This window comes from Punctularia strigosozonata, assembly GCF_000264995.1.
Source record: "Punctularia strigosozonata HHB-11173 SS5 unplaced genomic scaffold PUNSTscaffold_1, whole genome shotgun sequence".
Lineage (NCBI taxonomy): Eukaryota > Fungi > Basidiomycota > Agaricomycetes > Corticiales > Punctulariaceae > Punctularia > Punctularia strigosozonata.
This window is the reverse complement of record NW_006767433.1, coordinates 87245-101252: the sequence shown is the minus strand read 5'-3', so window position 1 is coordinate 101252 and position 14008 is coordinate 87245. Positions and strand designations below refer to the sequence as shown.

The following is a 14008-nucleotide window of genomic DNA, read 5'->3' as shown; positions in this document are numbered from 1 at the left end:
CCCCAACAAACCCAACACGTCACCCCCAACCCCAGTACGACCATCGTCAACGGTCTGAAACAACGGCCTCAGATCAGCACCGCGATCAAGGCCAACGGCGGCCTCTTGCCCAGCGCTACGCCGGCCACGCCCGCGCCACAGCCCTCGCTGGTCCCCCTCCCGCCGAAAGACCACTCGTCCTTCCCCAAGCAGCCCGAACGGACCCGGCGCGACCTCGAGGCGCTCTCCAAGTCGCCCCCGTCATCCGACCCCGCCCACGCACCTCCCGCAATGTCGACGACCCCCGCCCCGGCCCCGGCCCCGGCCGCCGCGAACCCACAACCCGTCTCGCGCACGTCGACGCTCTCGACCTCGGCCTCGGACAGCTCGTCCTCCGTCGAGCCGCTCTCGCCCTCCCCGCCGCCGACGCGCCCGCCGACGCAGCCCCATTCGCGCGCGAACAGCACGTCCTCCAGCATCCGGCCGAAGATACCGTGGAACCTGTCCGGCAAGTCGAGCAAGTCGAAGGACGGCCAGCTCCCGCCGCCGAGCCCGGCCCTCTCCGCGCACGCGCCCTCCAAATCCGCGTCGCGCCCTCCCTCTCGCCCGCCCTCCCTACGTTCCGAAGAAGTAGGCGGAGGAGGACAGAAGTTCACGCTGAAGGATCTCCTCGCGAGCGGGCCGAAGCTCGCGCGCCGGAGCTCGCAGAAGTCGGGCGGGGGCAGTTCGCGCAAGTCGAGGGAGAGCGAGGACGGAGAGAGCGCGGGTAGCTTGCTGAAGAAGTACGGGGTGTGCGGGAAGGTCGCGATCGGCAAGGGCGCGACGAGCGTCGTCAGGCTCGCGCACAAGTGGGACCGGAGCGAGGAGAAGCTGTACGCTGTCAAGGTGCGTTCGACTTCCCATTTTTTTTTCTTTCGACAAACGCGGGGCGAATCTAAACATTTCGATTCGCCTGACAGGAGTTCCGCAAGCGGAGAAAGAACGAGACGGAGAAAGAGTACGTCAAGAAGCTCACCGCCGAGTTTTGCATCTCGTCCACGCTCCACCATGTCAACGTCGTCGAGACCGTCGACCTCGTCCAGGACGAAAACGCGCACTGGTGTGAGGTCATGGAGTTCTGCCCGGGAGGCGACCTGTACGCAGCCATCAAGCGCGGCGGGATGTCGCCGAGCGAGGTCGAGTGCTGTTTCAAGCAAATCTTGACCGGCGTCGCGTACCTCCATGGCCAGGGCGTCGCCCATCGGGATATCAAACCTGAGAACTTGTTCTTCGATACCAAAGGCCATCTCAAGGTACCCTCGCTCTGCTCTATCGCTGCCGGGACGTGTCGCTCACGTCGTGTTCCGTCGCAGATCGGCGACTACGGCGCCTCGACGGTATACCGCCTGCCCTGGGAAAAGACGGTGCACATGTCGACCGGGCTCTGCGGCTCGGAGCCGTACATCGCGCCCGAGCAGTTCCTCCACAAACGTAAGCCCCCCCTGCTCCTCCTGTGCCCCCCTCCTTTCTCCTACCAACTGACCCCGCGTTCGCCAGCGTACGACGCGCGCCTGGTCGACATCTGGGCCTGCGGCATCGTCTACTACTGCCTCCTCTTCCAAGAGCTTCCCTGGCGCGTCGCCCAGCCCGCCGACCCGCTCTACGCCGCGTACGCCGCCGCCTGCGCCTCGGGCGCCCCCTCGCCCACCACGATCTCCAACTTGTCGCCGCGCGCGTGCAGGCCGCTGATCCGGCGCATGCTCGAGCCCGAGCCGAAGAAGCGGATCGTGATCGAGGAGGCGGTCCAGTTTCCGTGGGTGCAGGAGATCAGGACGTGTTACGACGAGGAGAGGCCGGGGCATATACATGTGAACGCGCAGGCGTTGGCGCAGGCGCAGGTGACGGTCGTGTGAGAGTGAGGGGACGGGATGGGAGTGGGGAGACTTGTCGGGAACCCGTTGTTGTTTTTCTTCTGTGGAGCTCTCTCGTGCGGACAGGGTTGTTAATATCGCTGCCGCCCGCTTTGTTCTCTCCGGCTCGTGCTCTCCTCGTCGCACTGCTGTTCCGGCTGTGGATCTCGTTTCCCGATTTTTTTTTTTCTGCGTACATAACCTTTCCTCTTTTCTCTTCTTTTACTTTCTATACTCTTGTGTTTACTTTGTCTTGCCGGAAGGTCCACCTCATCAATATAATGTACTCTACGATTTCCCCCTGCTGGCCCAGGCCGCCCGGAGTCAAAAGCGCGTTTAGACGAACTCCCTCGAAGACGACCGGATGTCCACCAATAATATTACAGATCCTTTGGTCTCGCGTCCACAAGGGCAAAAAAAAAAGGGCGAAAACGCGATAGACGCATCTCTAAGAATGTCGAGGGGGGTCGTCATCATATCGCGCTCTCCCCGCTCTCCTTCGTCCACTCGTCGTGCCGCCGGATGTCGGCCTCCGTCACCGTCGGCCGCACGCTCTCGACGCTCTTCACGAAGTCGGCCATCTTGAGCGGCGGCTCGAGCAGCTCGTCCGCCTCGAGCTCGGACCAGTCCTTCTCGACCGCGGCCGGGTCGCCGGGCGAGCACGGCGTCCACTGTTGCTTGCCGGAACCGTCCGGGGAGGGGGCGGGCTTGAAGTGCGTGGCGGAGATGACTTTGCGGACGGGTTGCATGAGGGCGTCGCGGACGACGATGGAGATGTCGGAGCCTGAGTAGCTGCGGGAGGGGAGGGAGGTTAGCGAGAAGGGGAGGAAGGGCAGAGAGAGAGAGATAGAAAGGGAGAGAGGGAGGGAGCGGACGGACGGACCCTTCGGTGCGTTGGGCGAGTTCGCGGAGGTCTTGAGGCGTGAGCGTGGTGGGAGTGTTGCCGATGTGAAGCTCGAACATGCGTCGTCGCGCGTCGGCGCCCGGGAGCGGGATGTATATCCGTTTCTCGAACCTGGATGCATAATCAGAACAGAAGGAGGGAAGGGGAGGAGGAGGGGACGCACCGACGCTTGATGGCGTTGTCGAGCACCCAGGGGATGTTGGTCGCGGCGAGGACGAGGACGCCGGTATCGTCGTGGCCGACGCCATTCATCTGCACCAGGAACTCTGTCTTGATCCGGCGCGAGCCCTCCGACTCGCCCTCGCCACGCGAGCCTGCGAGCGAGTCCAGCTCGTCGATGAAGATAATCGACGGTTTGCTCTCGCGCGCCATCGTGAACAGCTGCTTCACAAGCCTGGGGTACTTCGTCAGGCCCAGGGCACAAGAGGCAAAGGGATAGTGGATAGAGAAAGAGAAGAGAAAATGAGGAGGAGAGGACGTACCGCTCGGAGTCGCCCTGCCACTTGCTGACGAGATCGGAGGAGGAGATGCTGAAGAACGTGCTCTTTGCCTCGGTCGCGACCGCTTTCGCGAGGTACGATTTGCCCGTGCCGGGCGGGCCGTAGAGCAGGATGCCGCGCCAGGGTGTACGCTTGCCCGTGAAGAGGTGCGGGAACTTGATGGGCAGGATGACGGCCTCCTTCAGCGATGCCTTGGCGCCCTCCAGACCCGCGACGTCGTCCCATTTCACATTTGGTCGCTCGGCAAGGATGGAAGAGGAAAGCCCCGCGCGCAGTTTCTTCGTCTCGGGATCCACGTCGTCCTCGTCGCCATCCCTGTCACGTCTGGTATGAGCAAGCGCATAGAGAGGATGCCGGTCGCCACGCACTTCTTGTCGCCCCCGCCGTTGCTCATCCCGACCGCCTTCTTCTTGCTGTCCGCAGGATTCTCTAGGTGTTGCTTGAGCGTCTCCGCGCGCTTGAGGTACTCCTCGATCTTGCTCCGGATGAGCGCCTTCGCCTTGTCGTTCTTCTCATCTTTAAGGGTAGAGTGCTTCGTCGGACGCGTGCGTAGGAGTTAACGAAAAGGGACGGAGAATGTGCTCACACTTGAGGGCGAGCATGAAGTAGTCGAGCGAGTTCTGATACTGCTTGTATGCTTCGGCGTAGTTTTGCTTCAGGTCCTCGTCGATGGCACGCTGGACGAGCTCGATCGCCCGCTATCTAATCCGTAAGACGTGGATTTGTTGCGGATCTCAGGATGGGACGAACGTCGAGATTAGTGCCCGCAGCCATAATGTCCTAATCTTGACGATGGTCGTTTGAGTGAGAACGGACGCAAGACCGGAGCGATGTCGAACAAACGACGCAAAGGTACTGTCCCGGATGCAAGTCAGGGGGTAATGAAAATGCGAGAATTGGTGGGATGTTGTAGGTGAACCAGATGAAAGCCAACGGAGTGCGCAGTGAAGTTCAAAGAGTCCAGAGACAACAAGACGGCGCAGTCAAGCGAATTCAGCCACTTCGTGCGCGACTTTGTTCTTAACAACCACCACCATGGCCACGTTGGGCTGTATCAACTCTGCCTTCATTGTATCCGCTGAAAGCTCTCGAAAACGAATTCGTTGCTCAAGGATGGGTCACAGGGGACGCCTTGCAAAGAGCGTCACCAGCTTCACCCTTTGCCTTTACCCGAACCTTTGATGAGGAAGACTGTCAACGTTGCCTTGCCACGCTCGCCGTAAGCCGTGCCGCTTCGGTTACGTCTGTTGGGTGTCTACGGGTGCAAACCACCGCACCAGGTTGCTGCGATGATCCCCACCGTGACCTGTCTTTGTCTCTGCCTACAATGTATCTCCAGTTGGACATTCGAGTGTGGGTATCAGGATTGCAGATGCATCAAATTCATCCCTGGATTTTGAGTTCAGGTGTGTTGACTGTTGTTGCTGTCCGGTACATATTGGGCACTGCTGATCAGGCGAGGTTAGGTCAACAACCCCTTCAGGATTACTCGTACTTTACTGCTCAAGGGAAGAGAAGCTCTTATCGGCTTCCAGTCTCACAGGTCGATTCACGTTCATGTACCAGTTCGGCGGGTGTGCCTGAGGATCGTCGCATTCGAGCCTATTTGAAGAAATCGACACGCTCCATGGCAATCATTGGACGCTCATGTGGCTCGTCGTTGAAACTGTTCGGATCCCAGCAGCCTGGTGTTGTGGAGGCCAGGATGGCTCGCGTTCTTTCGCGCGCGAAGTTCAGTTCGCACGTAGACGAAGCCAGGCCGCGCGTGCTGGATGCGATGCTCATACCAACCGCCTCCTATGGACGCTCTTGGCACATTCTCTATGTTCATTTCCCCAAGCGGATTGTCAAGCCAAACCGCAGCGAGGGCCTGCTATACTGCAGTACGCGGGGCCGACGGGTTGTTTCACCCGTACGGCACGCGATACAGTGACGACGCGAGCATAAAAAGGGAGCACGACGTTTGACTGTCACTCTATCCAGCCCCTACCGTCTATTCACCGAAGTATGTTCAAGTTGACCAAGTTTGTCCTCCTAGCCTCGGCGCTCGGCAGGTAATGCGTGACTCCTCCTTCCGAGCGGTCCTCCTGGTCGCTGACAGGATTTGCGATCCCCAGCATCCTCGCTGCTCCTGCCCCTGACGGCAATCCCGTCGCCAAGAGGTCGACCACCCTCAACGGCCAGCTTCCCGTTACGGAGACGACGTCGGTCACCGGCTCGATTGTCACCGTCACCGAGGGCGCATCCACTACTCCTGGCGGATCCATCATTAGCATCACCGAAGGCGGGTCGACCACCAACCAGGTTACCACCGTCACCGTGCACGAAACAACGGCGACCACCACTCCTGGCGGATCCATCGTCAGTATCACTGAAGGCGGATCGACCACTAACCAGGTCACTACCGTCACCGTGCACGAAACGACGGCGACCACCACTTCTGGCGGATCCATCGTCAGTATAACCGAAGGCGGATCGACCACCACTCCTGGCGGGTCCATCGTCACTATTACCGAGGGCACGTCGACTACCAATGCCATCACCACCATCACTTTGGATCGATCTCCGTCGACCACCACCCCCGGTGGACCTGTCACCACCATCACCACATCCGTGTAGTGGTCTTTCGACACTCAGGCGCGTATCGTCGGCGACCCTCTCTTATCCGACGTGAGTATAGGCCCTTATCGCATATGGCTTGTTGCAGCTATGTGCTTACGTGGACTTTGACAAGGCTCGTCCATTATTCACACCGTGCAGACAATAATCGATCCTTGTTGCGCGATTCCTTACGACGATGCAGAAATCAATTTTCTTTGCTAGTCTTTCCAACTAGGTCTGCAATAGATAATCGTCCTGCGTATGATCTGCTTGCTGAGAGGATCGTCACGCGCTCGTCCACTGAGTTGTAGCGTGACAAACGGTGGTCACATCTGTGATAATGTGACGCGACCGGCGCTTTGCCGACGACCCTACTTCAACCTGCTTGCGACCTTCGATGACAACAATGTTGGTCGTTTCTGAGCCAGGCTTATTATATTCGCGCCCGACTGCAGTTCTTGAACTTTGCGGTCGCTAACATCGTAGAAGTCGTCTCTCAAGTTGTCACCGCCCTGCATGCATACTGGACCAAATCCGTTGAGTCTCAAGAACCACCGTGATCAGCATGAATCGGAAGATCTGCACTCGGCAACTCGGACGAATGAATTGAAGCGGCGGTCTATGACAGAAGGAACGTTGTCACAGATAAGAAGGCGACGCCCTCAATTGTCAACATTACAAACTATGGAGCAAACACTCAGCTGATCACGCCTCGAACTACGGAGAGCGCATCGGCGGTATTTGAGGCTGTTGTGCGTCTCTGAATGGGTTCTTGGATGAGTATGCTACGATTATCCAAGCTTATTCCACACCGGAAGCTTCCTCCAATACACTACACTTGCCTGGAATATCCACATTATTCTCATATCGCACCGTAGGAGAAGTCCGGACAGGAGCGGGACCTAGGCAACCGAAGTACTCGACTTGAACCGTCAGTCCTCTTCTGGTGGCTCCCGGCATGCAGCATGATCGGCAACCATCACGCCGATGACCAATTTTACGTCTCTTTACCTAGAGAACCTTTATCTCACGTAGACGAGAAGAGCTGCGCGCCCTGAATGGATCATTTCAGCCAGAGCGCCGCCCATGGGTATTCAAATGCCCGCACCCATCGGGGGCAATGACCTCCATATTCCCGGGACCGGAGCGGACTCAGCGGAGACGTCGCAGTCGGGGCTCGCACCGTTATGCCTTGGAATACAATATGCAACGTCAGGCTGCGAGTCTTGTTTCAGGCCGCGACGCGCAGTACCGCGACGACGAGTACATAAAGGAGTGTGACACCGGGACCACTGTTTTGTTCGGCCTGTTCCCAAGTATCCCAGCATGTTCAAGCTCGCCAGTTCCGTTGTGCTTGTATACATCCTCAGTAGGTAAGTCACCGTCGGTTCACCCTCCGGCCGGACCATTGTTGCTGATAGATTTGTGTCGAAGTGTCATTGCTGCCCCTGCGCCTGACACTCCACTGCCGTTCATCCCAGGGGGACCGATAATTCCCGCGACTTCGACCCTTCTCTACAACCCTGGAGGACCGATCAGCACGACGTCGCCGCCCTCCAGGCGTGTGCCGACCACTACTATCATTTGCCCGACGTGAGTGGGGCTGCCATATCTTCGATAAATTGAACAAGATTAATCATGCAACCGAGATAGCTGCCCTCCTGGCAAGGCTTGCCCACGCGTCTGCATTGTGGAGACAATCAGTCCTTGAAAATGGAAGTCCGTTTTTGCACATGCATTGTATTGCAAGAGTCCGTCGTGCACCAATCTTAAGTATGTTGTTGCCCGTCCTTGATCAGCCTCAGACTTGCGACCGTCTTATGAACGCCATCCTGCCCCGCTGAGCGAAAGCGAACGTTCAATGTTAAGAGTTGGAAATATGAGGAACGTAGATCTCAAGACTGAGAAAGGTTCTACTGTAGCCAAACGATGAAAGCCAAGAGAGTGGGGGTGGAAAAGACAGCAGGACAGCACAATCGTTGAATGCAAGCATTGAATGATTTGGAAATACCTACGTACCTGTCTTACCGTGAAGGTCCGTGAGTATACATAATGTGTGCAATAAGAGCAAGATGGTCATTTATGTTATCTAATCGGCTCAAAATCAAGTGTTTGTCCGAACTAACGACGCATCACTCTTTCTATACGAACCACCGGATTTTCCAGCGAGTTGTCGCCTGTTAACACGTGGGGTCTGCATGAACAGTCGCGAGACTCACACCCTACTATGCCACGGTCTCCCTAAGCGGTGTCGCCATGCTCATGATCCTCAGTCGTCTACGGATGTATAACATGCTGCGGTTTACTGTATCTTCGGCGATTCTCGCCGCCTCCATCTCAATGGTATTCTCAACTTGTCGACGCAGGACTTCGACATTCAAACGATTCAAGCTTCTCCCTGGTCTTGGACTTGGCAATGACGAGATATCTATGTCGCCGTGTTGACGCGTTTAGGGAGCTATCGCGGGGATGACGGTGAGTAAACTCCTTGAAAACTGCGCACTTTACTGCTCAGTGGTCAAGAAGCTGATGAGCGGCATCCAGGCTCACAGAGTTATTTACGCTCACTGGTATATCCCGGGTGCGCTTCCTGCGTACGGGCAGACTCAAGAAGATCGTAGCGGCAATCGTGATACATGACACGCGCCCTTCAACTGCTCGTTTCACAACGAACCGTGATCTTTGGGAATGTGAATATTGGTAAGGTTATTCTGCACTCGACATGCACTAGTTCAAATACAATGCAAACGAAGGTCCGAAGCAAGACGCAAAGCTGCGCAAGGCTGCGGATGTTGAATGCGATACTCCAACCAACTCACCGCCCCGGCGTGTCTTAGCATCAGGTTTTGACAATCATTTCCCTCACCAGATCGTCATACTATACAATAGCGTGCGCCCGTCATACTGCAATACGCTGGACCGTCGGTGTGTTTCGCCCGTGGTGTGCAATACGGCGACCGACACGAGCACATAAAAGAGGCTCGCGAGGAATGGTCATCGCTCCATCCAATCCATTAAACCTACTCATTCAAGTATGCTCAAGCTAGCCAAGTTCGTGTTCCTCGCTACGGTGCTCAGCGGGTTAGGAGACATCTTTTCAAGCGAACCTAGGATCTATCGCTGATAGATGCATGTCTTACAGCGTCCTCGCTTCGCCCGCTCCGGATGTCAAGTCGAGCGGGCCATTTGTCACCACCGCCAGCTCGTCCCACAACGTGATCGAGAGTACTACGGCGAGCAGCGTGAACGGCACGACCGTCAACTCTGTCACCACCGTCACTGTGACAGAGTACGTGTCTGCCACATCCTGCGGGCCTGTCATCTCCGTCACAGAGACCGGGTCGTCCGCCTCCTTCAGTGGACCTATCGTGTCCGTCACCAAGAGTGCGTCGTCTGGGACGGCCACCCCCTGCGGACCTGTCGTAACCATCACCAAGAGCGGGTCCGAGTCCGCCACCTTCAGCGGACCTGTCGTCTCAGGGACCCTCAGCGGATCCGTCGTCTCCATCACCGAGAGCGGCTCCTCTGCGACCTTCAGCGGACCTATCGTCAGCGTCACCCAGAGCGGATCCTCCGTCACCCTCAGCGCACCTATCGTCAGCGTCACCAGATCCGACTAGCCGCTTCCCTAAGCGCGTGTTGTTGACGTTGCTACGATGTGAGTATCAAGTTCCACATGCCGTCAGATCGTGAATTGCTGTACTTACGCTTCTGAGCCAGGTGCGCTCCGGAGAAGGCTTTCTCATTCGTTTGCATCATGTATATGACCGTTCCTTGAATGCAGTCAAAGGACCTTTGATACAGTCTTGACATGCACTGGCTCATGATCGTGCGCATATCTTGAATGACTGGGTTGGTTGGCTTGGTCTTGAGATGATCATGCCTACTGATTATCGCCGTACCAGTTGACTACGGCCCCCGGCACATGAGAAACGGTTTGAGCGTAATCCGTCCCAAGACCCGGTCCATTCATTGTCATACACAGTGCAGCCGAATGTTGAGGTCCGTCAATAAGCTGCAGAACTTCTCAGTAGAGTTCGAAGTTGCGCATCTGAGTCTGCGCGATGATTCGTGTGAGTGTCTGCGGAAGTTCATTCGGAGTCCTTTTCAACGCCGTGGCCCGTTTTCGAGCGCTTAACGGGTGCCAATAAGCGCCCAATTTCTTCTGACGCCACATTTCCCCTCAACTCCCCTTCGTCTGCATTACCAACACATATAGTGGTTCGAAACTTGCGAACATGGAACTAGGCTCGCATTCATCAGCAAAGCTCGAGCCCTTCTTGTTGATGGGCAAATCCGCGAAGGGAGCCGCGGCGGCTAAGCTCGCGCAAGACGCCACTGCCGCACCAGGCGTGTTCGTCTTCGCCGAGCTGCTCGAGCTGCCTGGCATTCGGGAGGTGCTTACCCACATCTTCTCCTTGTGCTTGAATGGGTTGCAGAGTGGTTGCCGACGCAGGATATTGGACTGATTTGCTTCGATGCAGCTTGCGAATAACGCTCAGTACGCAAAGCAGTACGCTCTGCTGCAGCTTTTCTCGTACAAGACATATCAAGATTACTCCCGTACGTTCTGAAGCTTCTCATGATGTGAGTGTATGCGCTTATCGTCTGGAACGCAGTGCACAAAGACGATTATCCGCCTCTGAACCAGGCGCAGATCACGAAGCTCAAGCACCTTTCCCTCGTCTCCCTCGCCGCCGACCGTCGGGTACGTTGTGTCCTCATCGGATAATCCTCCATTATTTTCTTCTGTGACACGTTCGCGGCGATACTCATGTGGCTCTTCCATCAAGATCCTCCCATACGCCGACCTGCTCCGCTTCCTCGATATGCCCACAATTCGGGATCTCGAGGACCTGGTTATTGACGCCATCTACCTCGACATCCTTCGCGGCAAACTCGACCAGAAAGAGCAACAACTCGAGGTTGAATACACCATGGGCCGCGACCTCGCACCGGGCAAGGTGGAGCATGTTCTCGCCGCGCTCAAGGACTGGTACGTCCTTCTCGCTCTCTTGGGTTTACACCCTCCTCTCTCCCCTCATCTTTCCTCATGGCGATCGCAGCTTAACGTCCCTACTTCGTTCACAGGGCCACAACTACCTCCTCCGTCCTCGCCACCCTCGACGCCAAACTCTCCTCCCTCTCCGCCCAAGCCCAAGTCACCAAAGACGCCCAGCTTGCCTACACCGCGTCCGTCGACGCGCTGCTCAAAGACGTCCTCGCCAAGAAGACCGCCGACAAGCGCGGCGGGGGACCGGCGAACAGTGGGGGCGGCAGCAGCAGCCTGCGCGGCGCGCTGCGGCCGGACGACGCGATGATGATGGACGTCGACACTGAGGAGGGCGGTGCGACGAAGGGGAAGAGCCGCAGGGGTTTGTTTGATTTCGGCGCGCGAGGGCAGAGGAAGCGTAACCGGTTTTAATGGTAGCTGAACGAAAGCGGGGAAGATGGTTAGAGGGTTCGCTCATTGTGTAACACTACATGGAAGCCTTCATGCAATCTGATTGAAGAACTACGACTTCCCCGTGGTGAATTGTTTGCACCAGGCATGTCATGAATATCGTGCATAATATACGTTACAGGGGTTGATTATACGTGTTCTAAGTGTTGCGGGTTCGTAGTAGGGTCATGATTCATTAAGGTCGTAAGGTCGTAAGGTCGTAAAAGAGTCAAAAGGTCCATGATCAGTCCTTCAAGGTCCGAAATACTACAGGAGTTCCGCCCGCGGAGTAGGAAAAAGGGACAACCGGAGATCGCTCAACGCCGGGAATGCTTGCGCGTGGATTGCGTTGCCGCGCCAGGAGCGGGCGGCGGGTAGGCTCCACGATACACGGGCTCACGGGTGGGGCGCCGCCCACGCTCGTCGTCGCTGCCGCTCGCAGGCGCATCGAACCGGCCGCCTTTCATGCACGAACGCAGGGGTGCATGGGCCTGCGGGGGCGGGGCACTGGGAGCGCGCGAGCGGGAAGAACCGTGTGAGTAGCTCCGGCTGTCCAAAGGCGGGGGGACGGGGAGAGGAACGCGCGCGTCCGTCGGGCCTTGGGAGTAGCTGCGTGCGCTTGTGAGAAGGGGCGCTTGAGTTCTCCCAGCGCGAGGATTAGAGGAGCTGTGCGAGTAGCTACGCGCGTCCATGGGAGGTGGAGCTGGTACGGACGTCTTAGGGGCTGAGCGAGGGTCTGGGGCACGAGGATCGGACGAGCCATATGAGTAGCTGCGGGCACTCAGAGGAGGGGGTGCCGGCGCCTGCGCCTTGGCGTACGAGCCATGCGAGTGATTGTTTGAACTGTAAAGAGGGAGAGCTTGGGCCGGCGCCTGCGCCTTGACCGTGTCGCGAGCTCCGGATCGATCCTGCGAGTGACCGGCGTCATGGTACGGGTGAGGAATGGGAGGTGCTGTGCCTTCTTCGTGACGACGCTCTTTGGTGTACCCACGGGCTGGCGCTTGCGGTGGCACGTTAGCCATCAGGGCAGCGCTTGGAGGGCGAGATGTCGAAGAGCTTTGCGCTTGGGAACTGTGACCGCGAACGTGAGACTGAGACGAAACGGGACCGGTCGTAATAGGCTGCGATTTGGAAGGGATAAGCATCCCGGTCGGGGAAACTCCATGCGTGTTCGTCCCGTGGCCGCGAGGATTGAAGTCCTGCGCGCTAGGGGCGTATTCCGGCTTCTTCGAGGCCTTCGTTCCACGAGAAGCATCCAACCTTGGATCGGTCGCGCGTTGATATGGGTCGACGTGCGGCGGTACCGGCGGAAGGTCGCCGTACTTGGGCTGGACGCGCGGATCGTGCATCTGAGGAACGGGTGGAGGGTTGGCTGCAATGCGGCGATGTCGATCGTCCGAGAGCCCCGCCATCGTGGGGATCGGCGTCAAACGTCTCTCTCTCTGTTCCTTGGTCTCTTTCTGGTCCCTGTGCCTCGAGCGGGGCACGGGAGCTGGAGGCGGCATCGAAGCGGGAGGTTGTTGGCCATTCTGAGCCACCCAGCTTTGAACACGCGTGCCTTTGCCGCTGTGACTGGAGGAGCTGGGATCGGAGTGATGCTCGCCCGCGTAGCCGAGCGACCAGGACCGATCGCGGTGAGACCCGGGGGTAGGAGGTATGTGCCCGTCGAGGATGGCAAGCGTGCTGTCCCTAGCTGTGATCTGTTCGCGGTACTTGCTGGGTCGCCGCTCTTTCATCAGCCACTTCCTCTTGTCCTCATTTATGATCAACGGGATGGTGAACCGAAACACATCCCCAGTGGTTCCTCGTTGACCTTGGCCGATGATACCGTACTCCGGCTCGCGAGGGTCGCGGCCCCCCTCGCTACACTGGCATTCCATCTTCATACCGTACTGCCACACAGTCTTGCATCGGAGGCAGCCAAAGCACTGCGCCTGGAAGGTGTGCAAGGCAAGGTCGCGCGGGACGATGGCGTCGTACAAGCGGAGGTCAAGCGGCTCGTGGATCTTCGGCGCGGGGATGTCGCAGGCGTCCATGACGACGTCGGGGTGACGGTGGCTTCCCTCGTGGGCGCGTTGGTGAGCATCGAACTGAGCTGACGCCGCGGGCGGGGGGAAGTATCCCTGCTGCGCCGGCGCAGCGGGGACGACTTCGGCCTGGCGACTATGTGATCGAGAGCGACGGCCGCTGGAGAACAAGGGAACGGGTCCGGATCCGACCAGGGAGTTGGAGCGAGCGCGTGTTGGACGCGGTGCCGAGGGTTTGCTGCTCTTCTGCTTGGAAGAGGACGAGAACAGACCGAACGGCATCGTTGAGGGGGAAGGATCGTGTAACGTTGACGGTGAGGTTTAAGACAGAGGACGTTTCATCTGGCCACCGTCGCATGCATGATATAGAGCGCGTTCCTCCAAAGAAAGTCTTGGCGAGTGTGTCTTCGAGTGGCATTGTCGCTCGGGGAAGGCCACACCGACCATGAATGCCACAGCTGAAATGCGACCAAAGAAGGGGTGGTTGCTACGCTAAAGAGATACGCAAAACCACCTTCCATAGGAGTGCGATATGTGCGCATCTGTAAGAACAAAATCTCGTACCTTGGTGAAGGACGATCATATTGACAGAATATCGCTGAGCAGAGAGCCGCTGGCGATTTCCTCCGTACGCGACTCCTTCGTGGCATAGATGAACGTCGCAG

At 57.8% G+C, this 14008-nt stretch overlaps 6 protein-coding genes across 6 annotated transcripts; 4 read left to right on the top strand and 2 right to left on the bottom strand.

The window, feature by feature from the left end:
• Positions 1–270: 270 nt before the first annotated feature.
• Positions 271–1871, top strand: PUNSTDRAFT_57742 (Pkinase-domain-containing protein; the record flags this gene model as incomplete). Its single annotated transcript, XM_007377979.1, has 4 exons — positions 271–864; positions 939–1271; positions 1332–1449; positions 1516–1871. 4 exons carry the CDS (start codon positions 271–273, stop codon positions 1869–1871), a joined length of 1401 nt encoding a protein of 466 aa, XP_007378041.1.
• A 470-nt stretch (positions 1872–2341) lies between these two features.
• Positions 2342–4046, bottom strand: PUNSTDRAFT_109464 (AAA-domain-containing protein; the record flags this gene model as incomplete). Its single annotated transcript, XM_007377978.1, has 7 exons — positions 2342–2660; positions 2752–2883; positions 2936–3166; positions 3255–3587; positions 3641–3788; positions 3859–3970; positions 4023–4046. 7 exons carry the CDS (start codon positions 4044–4046, stop codon positions 2342–2344), a joined length of 1299 nt encoding a protein of 432 aa, XP_007378040.1.
• Positions 4047–4600: 554 nt separating this feature from the next.
• Positions 4601–5891, top strand: PUNSTDRAFT_123315 (uncharacterized protein; the record flags this gene model as incomplete). Its single annotated transcript, XM_007377977.1, has 3 exons — positions 4601–4678; positions 4739–5326; positions 5390–5891. The coding sequence occupies exons 2-3, from the start codon at positions 5280–5282 to the stop codon at positions 5889–5891; spliced, it is 549 nt and encodes a 182-aa protein (XP_007378039.1). The 5' UTR covers positions 4601–4678; positions 4739–5279.
• A 1308-nt stretch (positions 5892–7199) lies between these two features.
• Positions 7200–7470, top strand: PUNSTDRAFT_128805 (uncharacterized protein; the record flags this gene model as incomplete). The annotated part of the gene is made up of 2 exons (XM_007377976.1): positions 7200–7246; positions 7308–7470. 2 exons carry the CDS (start codon positions 7200–7202, stop codon positions 7468–7470), a joined length of 210 nt encoding a protein of 69 aa, XP_007378038.1.
• Positions 7471–10111: 2641 nt separating this feature from the next.
• Positions 10112–11420, top strand: PUNSTDRAFT_94087 (uncharacterized protein; the record flags this gene model as incomplete). Its single annotated transcript, XM_007377975.1, has 5 exons — positions 10112–10270; positions 10358–10436; positions 10493–10581; positions 10667–10869; positions 10965–11420. 5 exons carry the CDS (start codon positions 10112–10114, stop codon positions 11296–11298), a joined length of 864 nt encoding a protein of 287 aa, XP_007378037.1. The 3' UTR covers positions 11299–11420.
• A 213-nt stretch (positions 11421–11633) lies between these two features.
• On the bottom strand, positions 11634–13749 carry PUNSTDRAFT_117047 (uncharacterized protein; the record flags this gene model as incomplete). The annotated part of the gene is made up of 2 exons (XM_007377974.1): positions 11886–13749; positions 11634–11807 (listed from the first exon to the last, which is right to left on the bottom strand). The coding sequence occupies exons 1-2, from the start codon at positions 13623–13625 to the stop codon at positions 11634–11636; spliced, it is 1914 nt and encodes a 637-aa protein (XP_007378036.1). The 5' UTR covers positions 13626–13749.
• Positions 13750–14008: the final 259 nt, after the last annotated feature.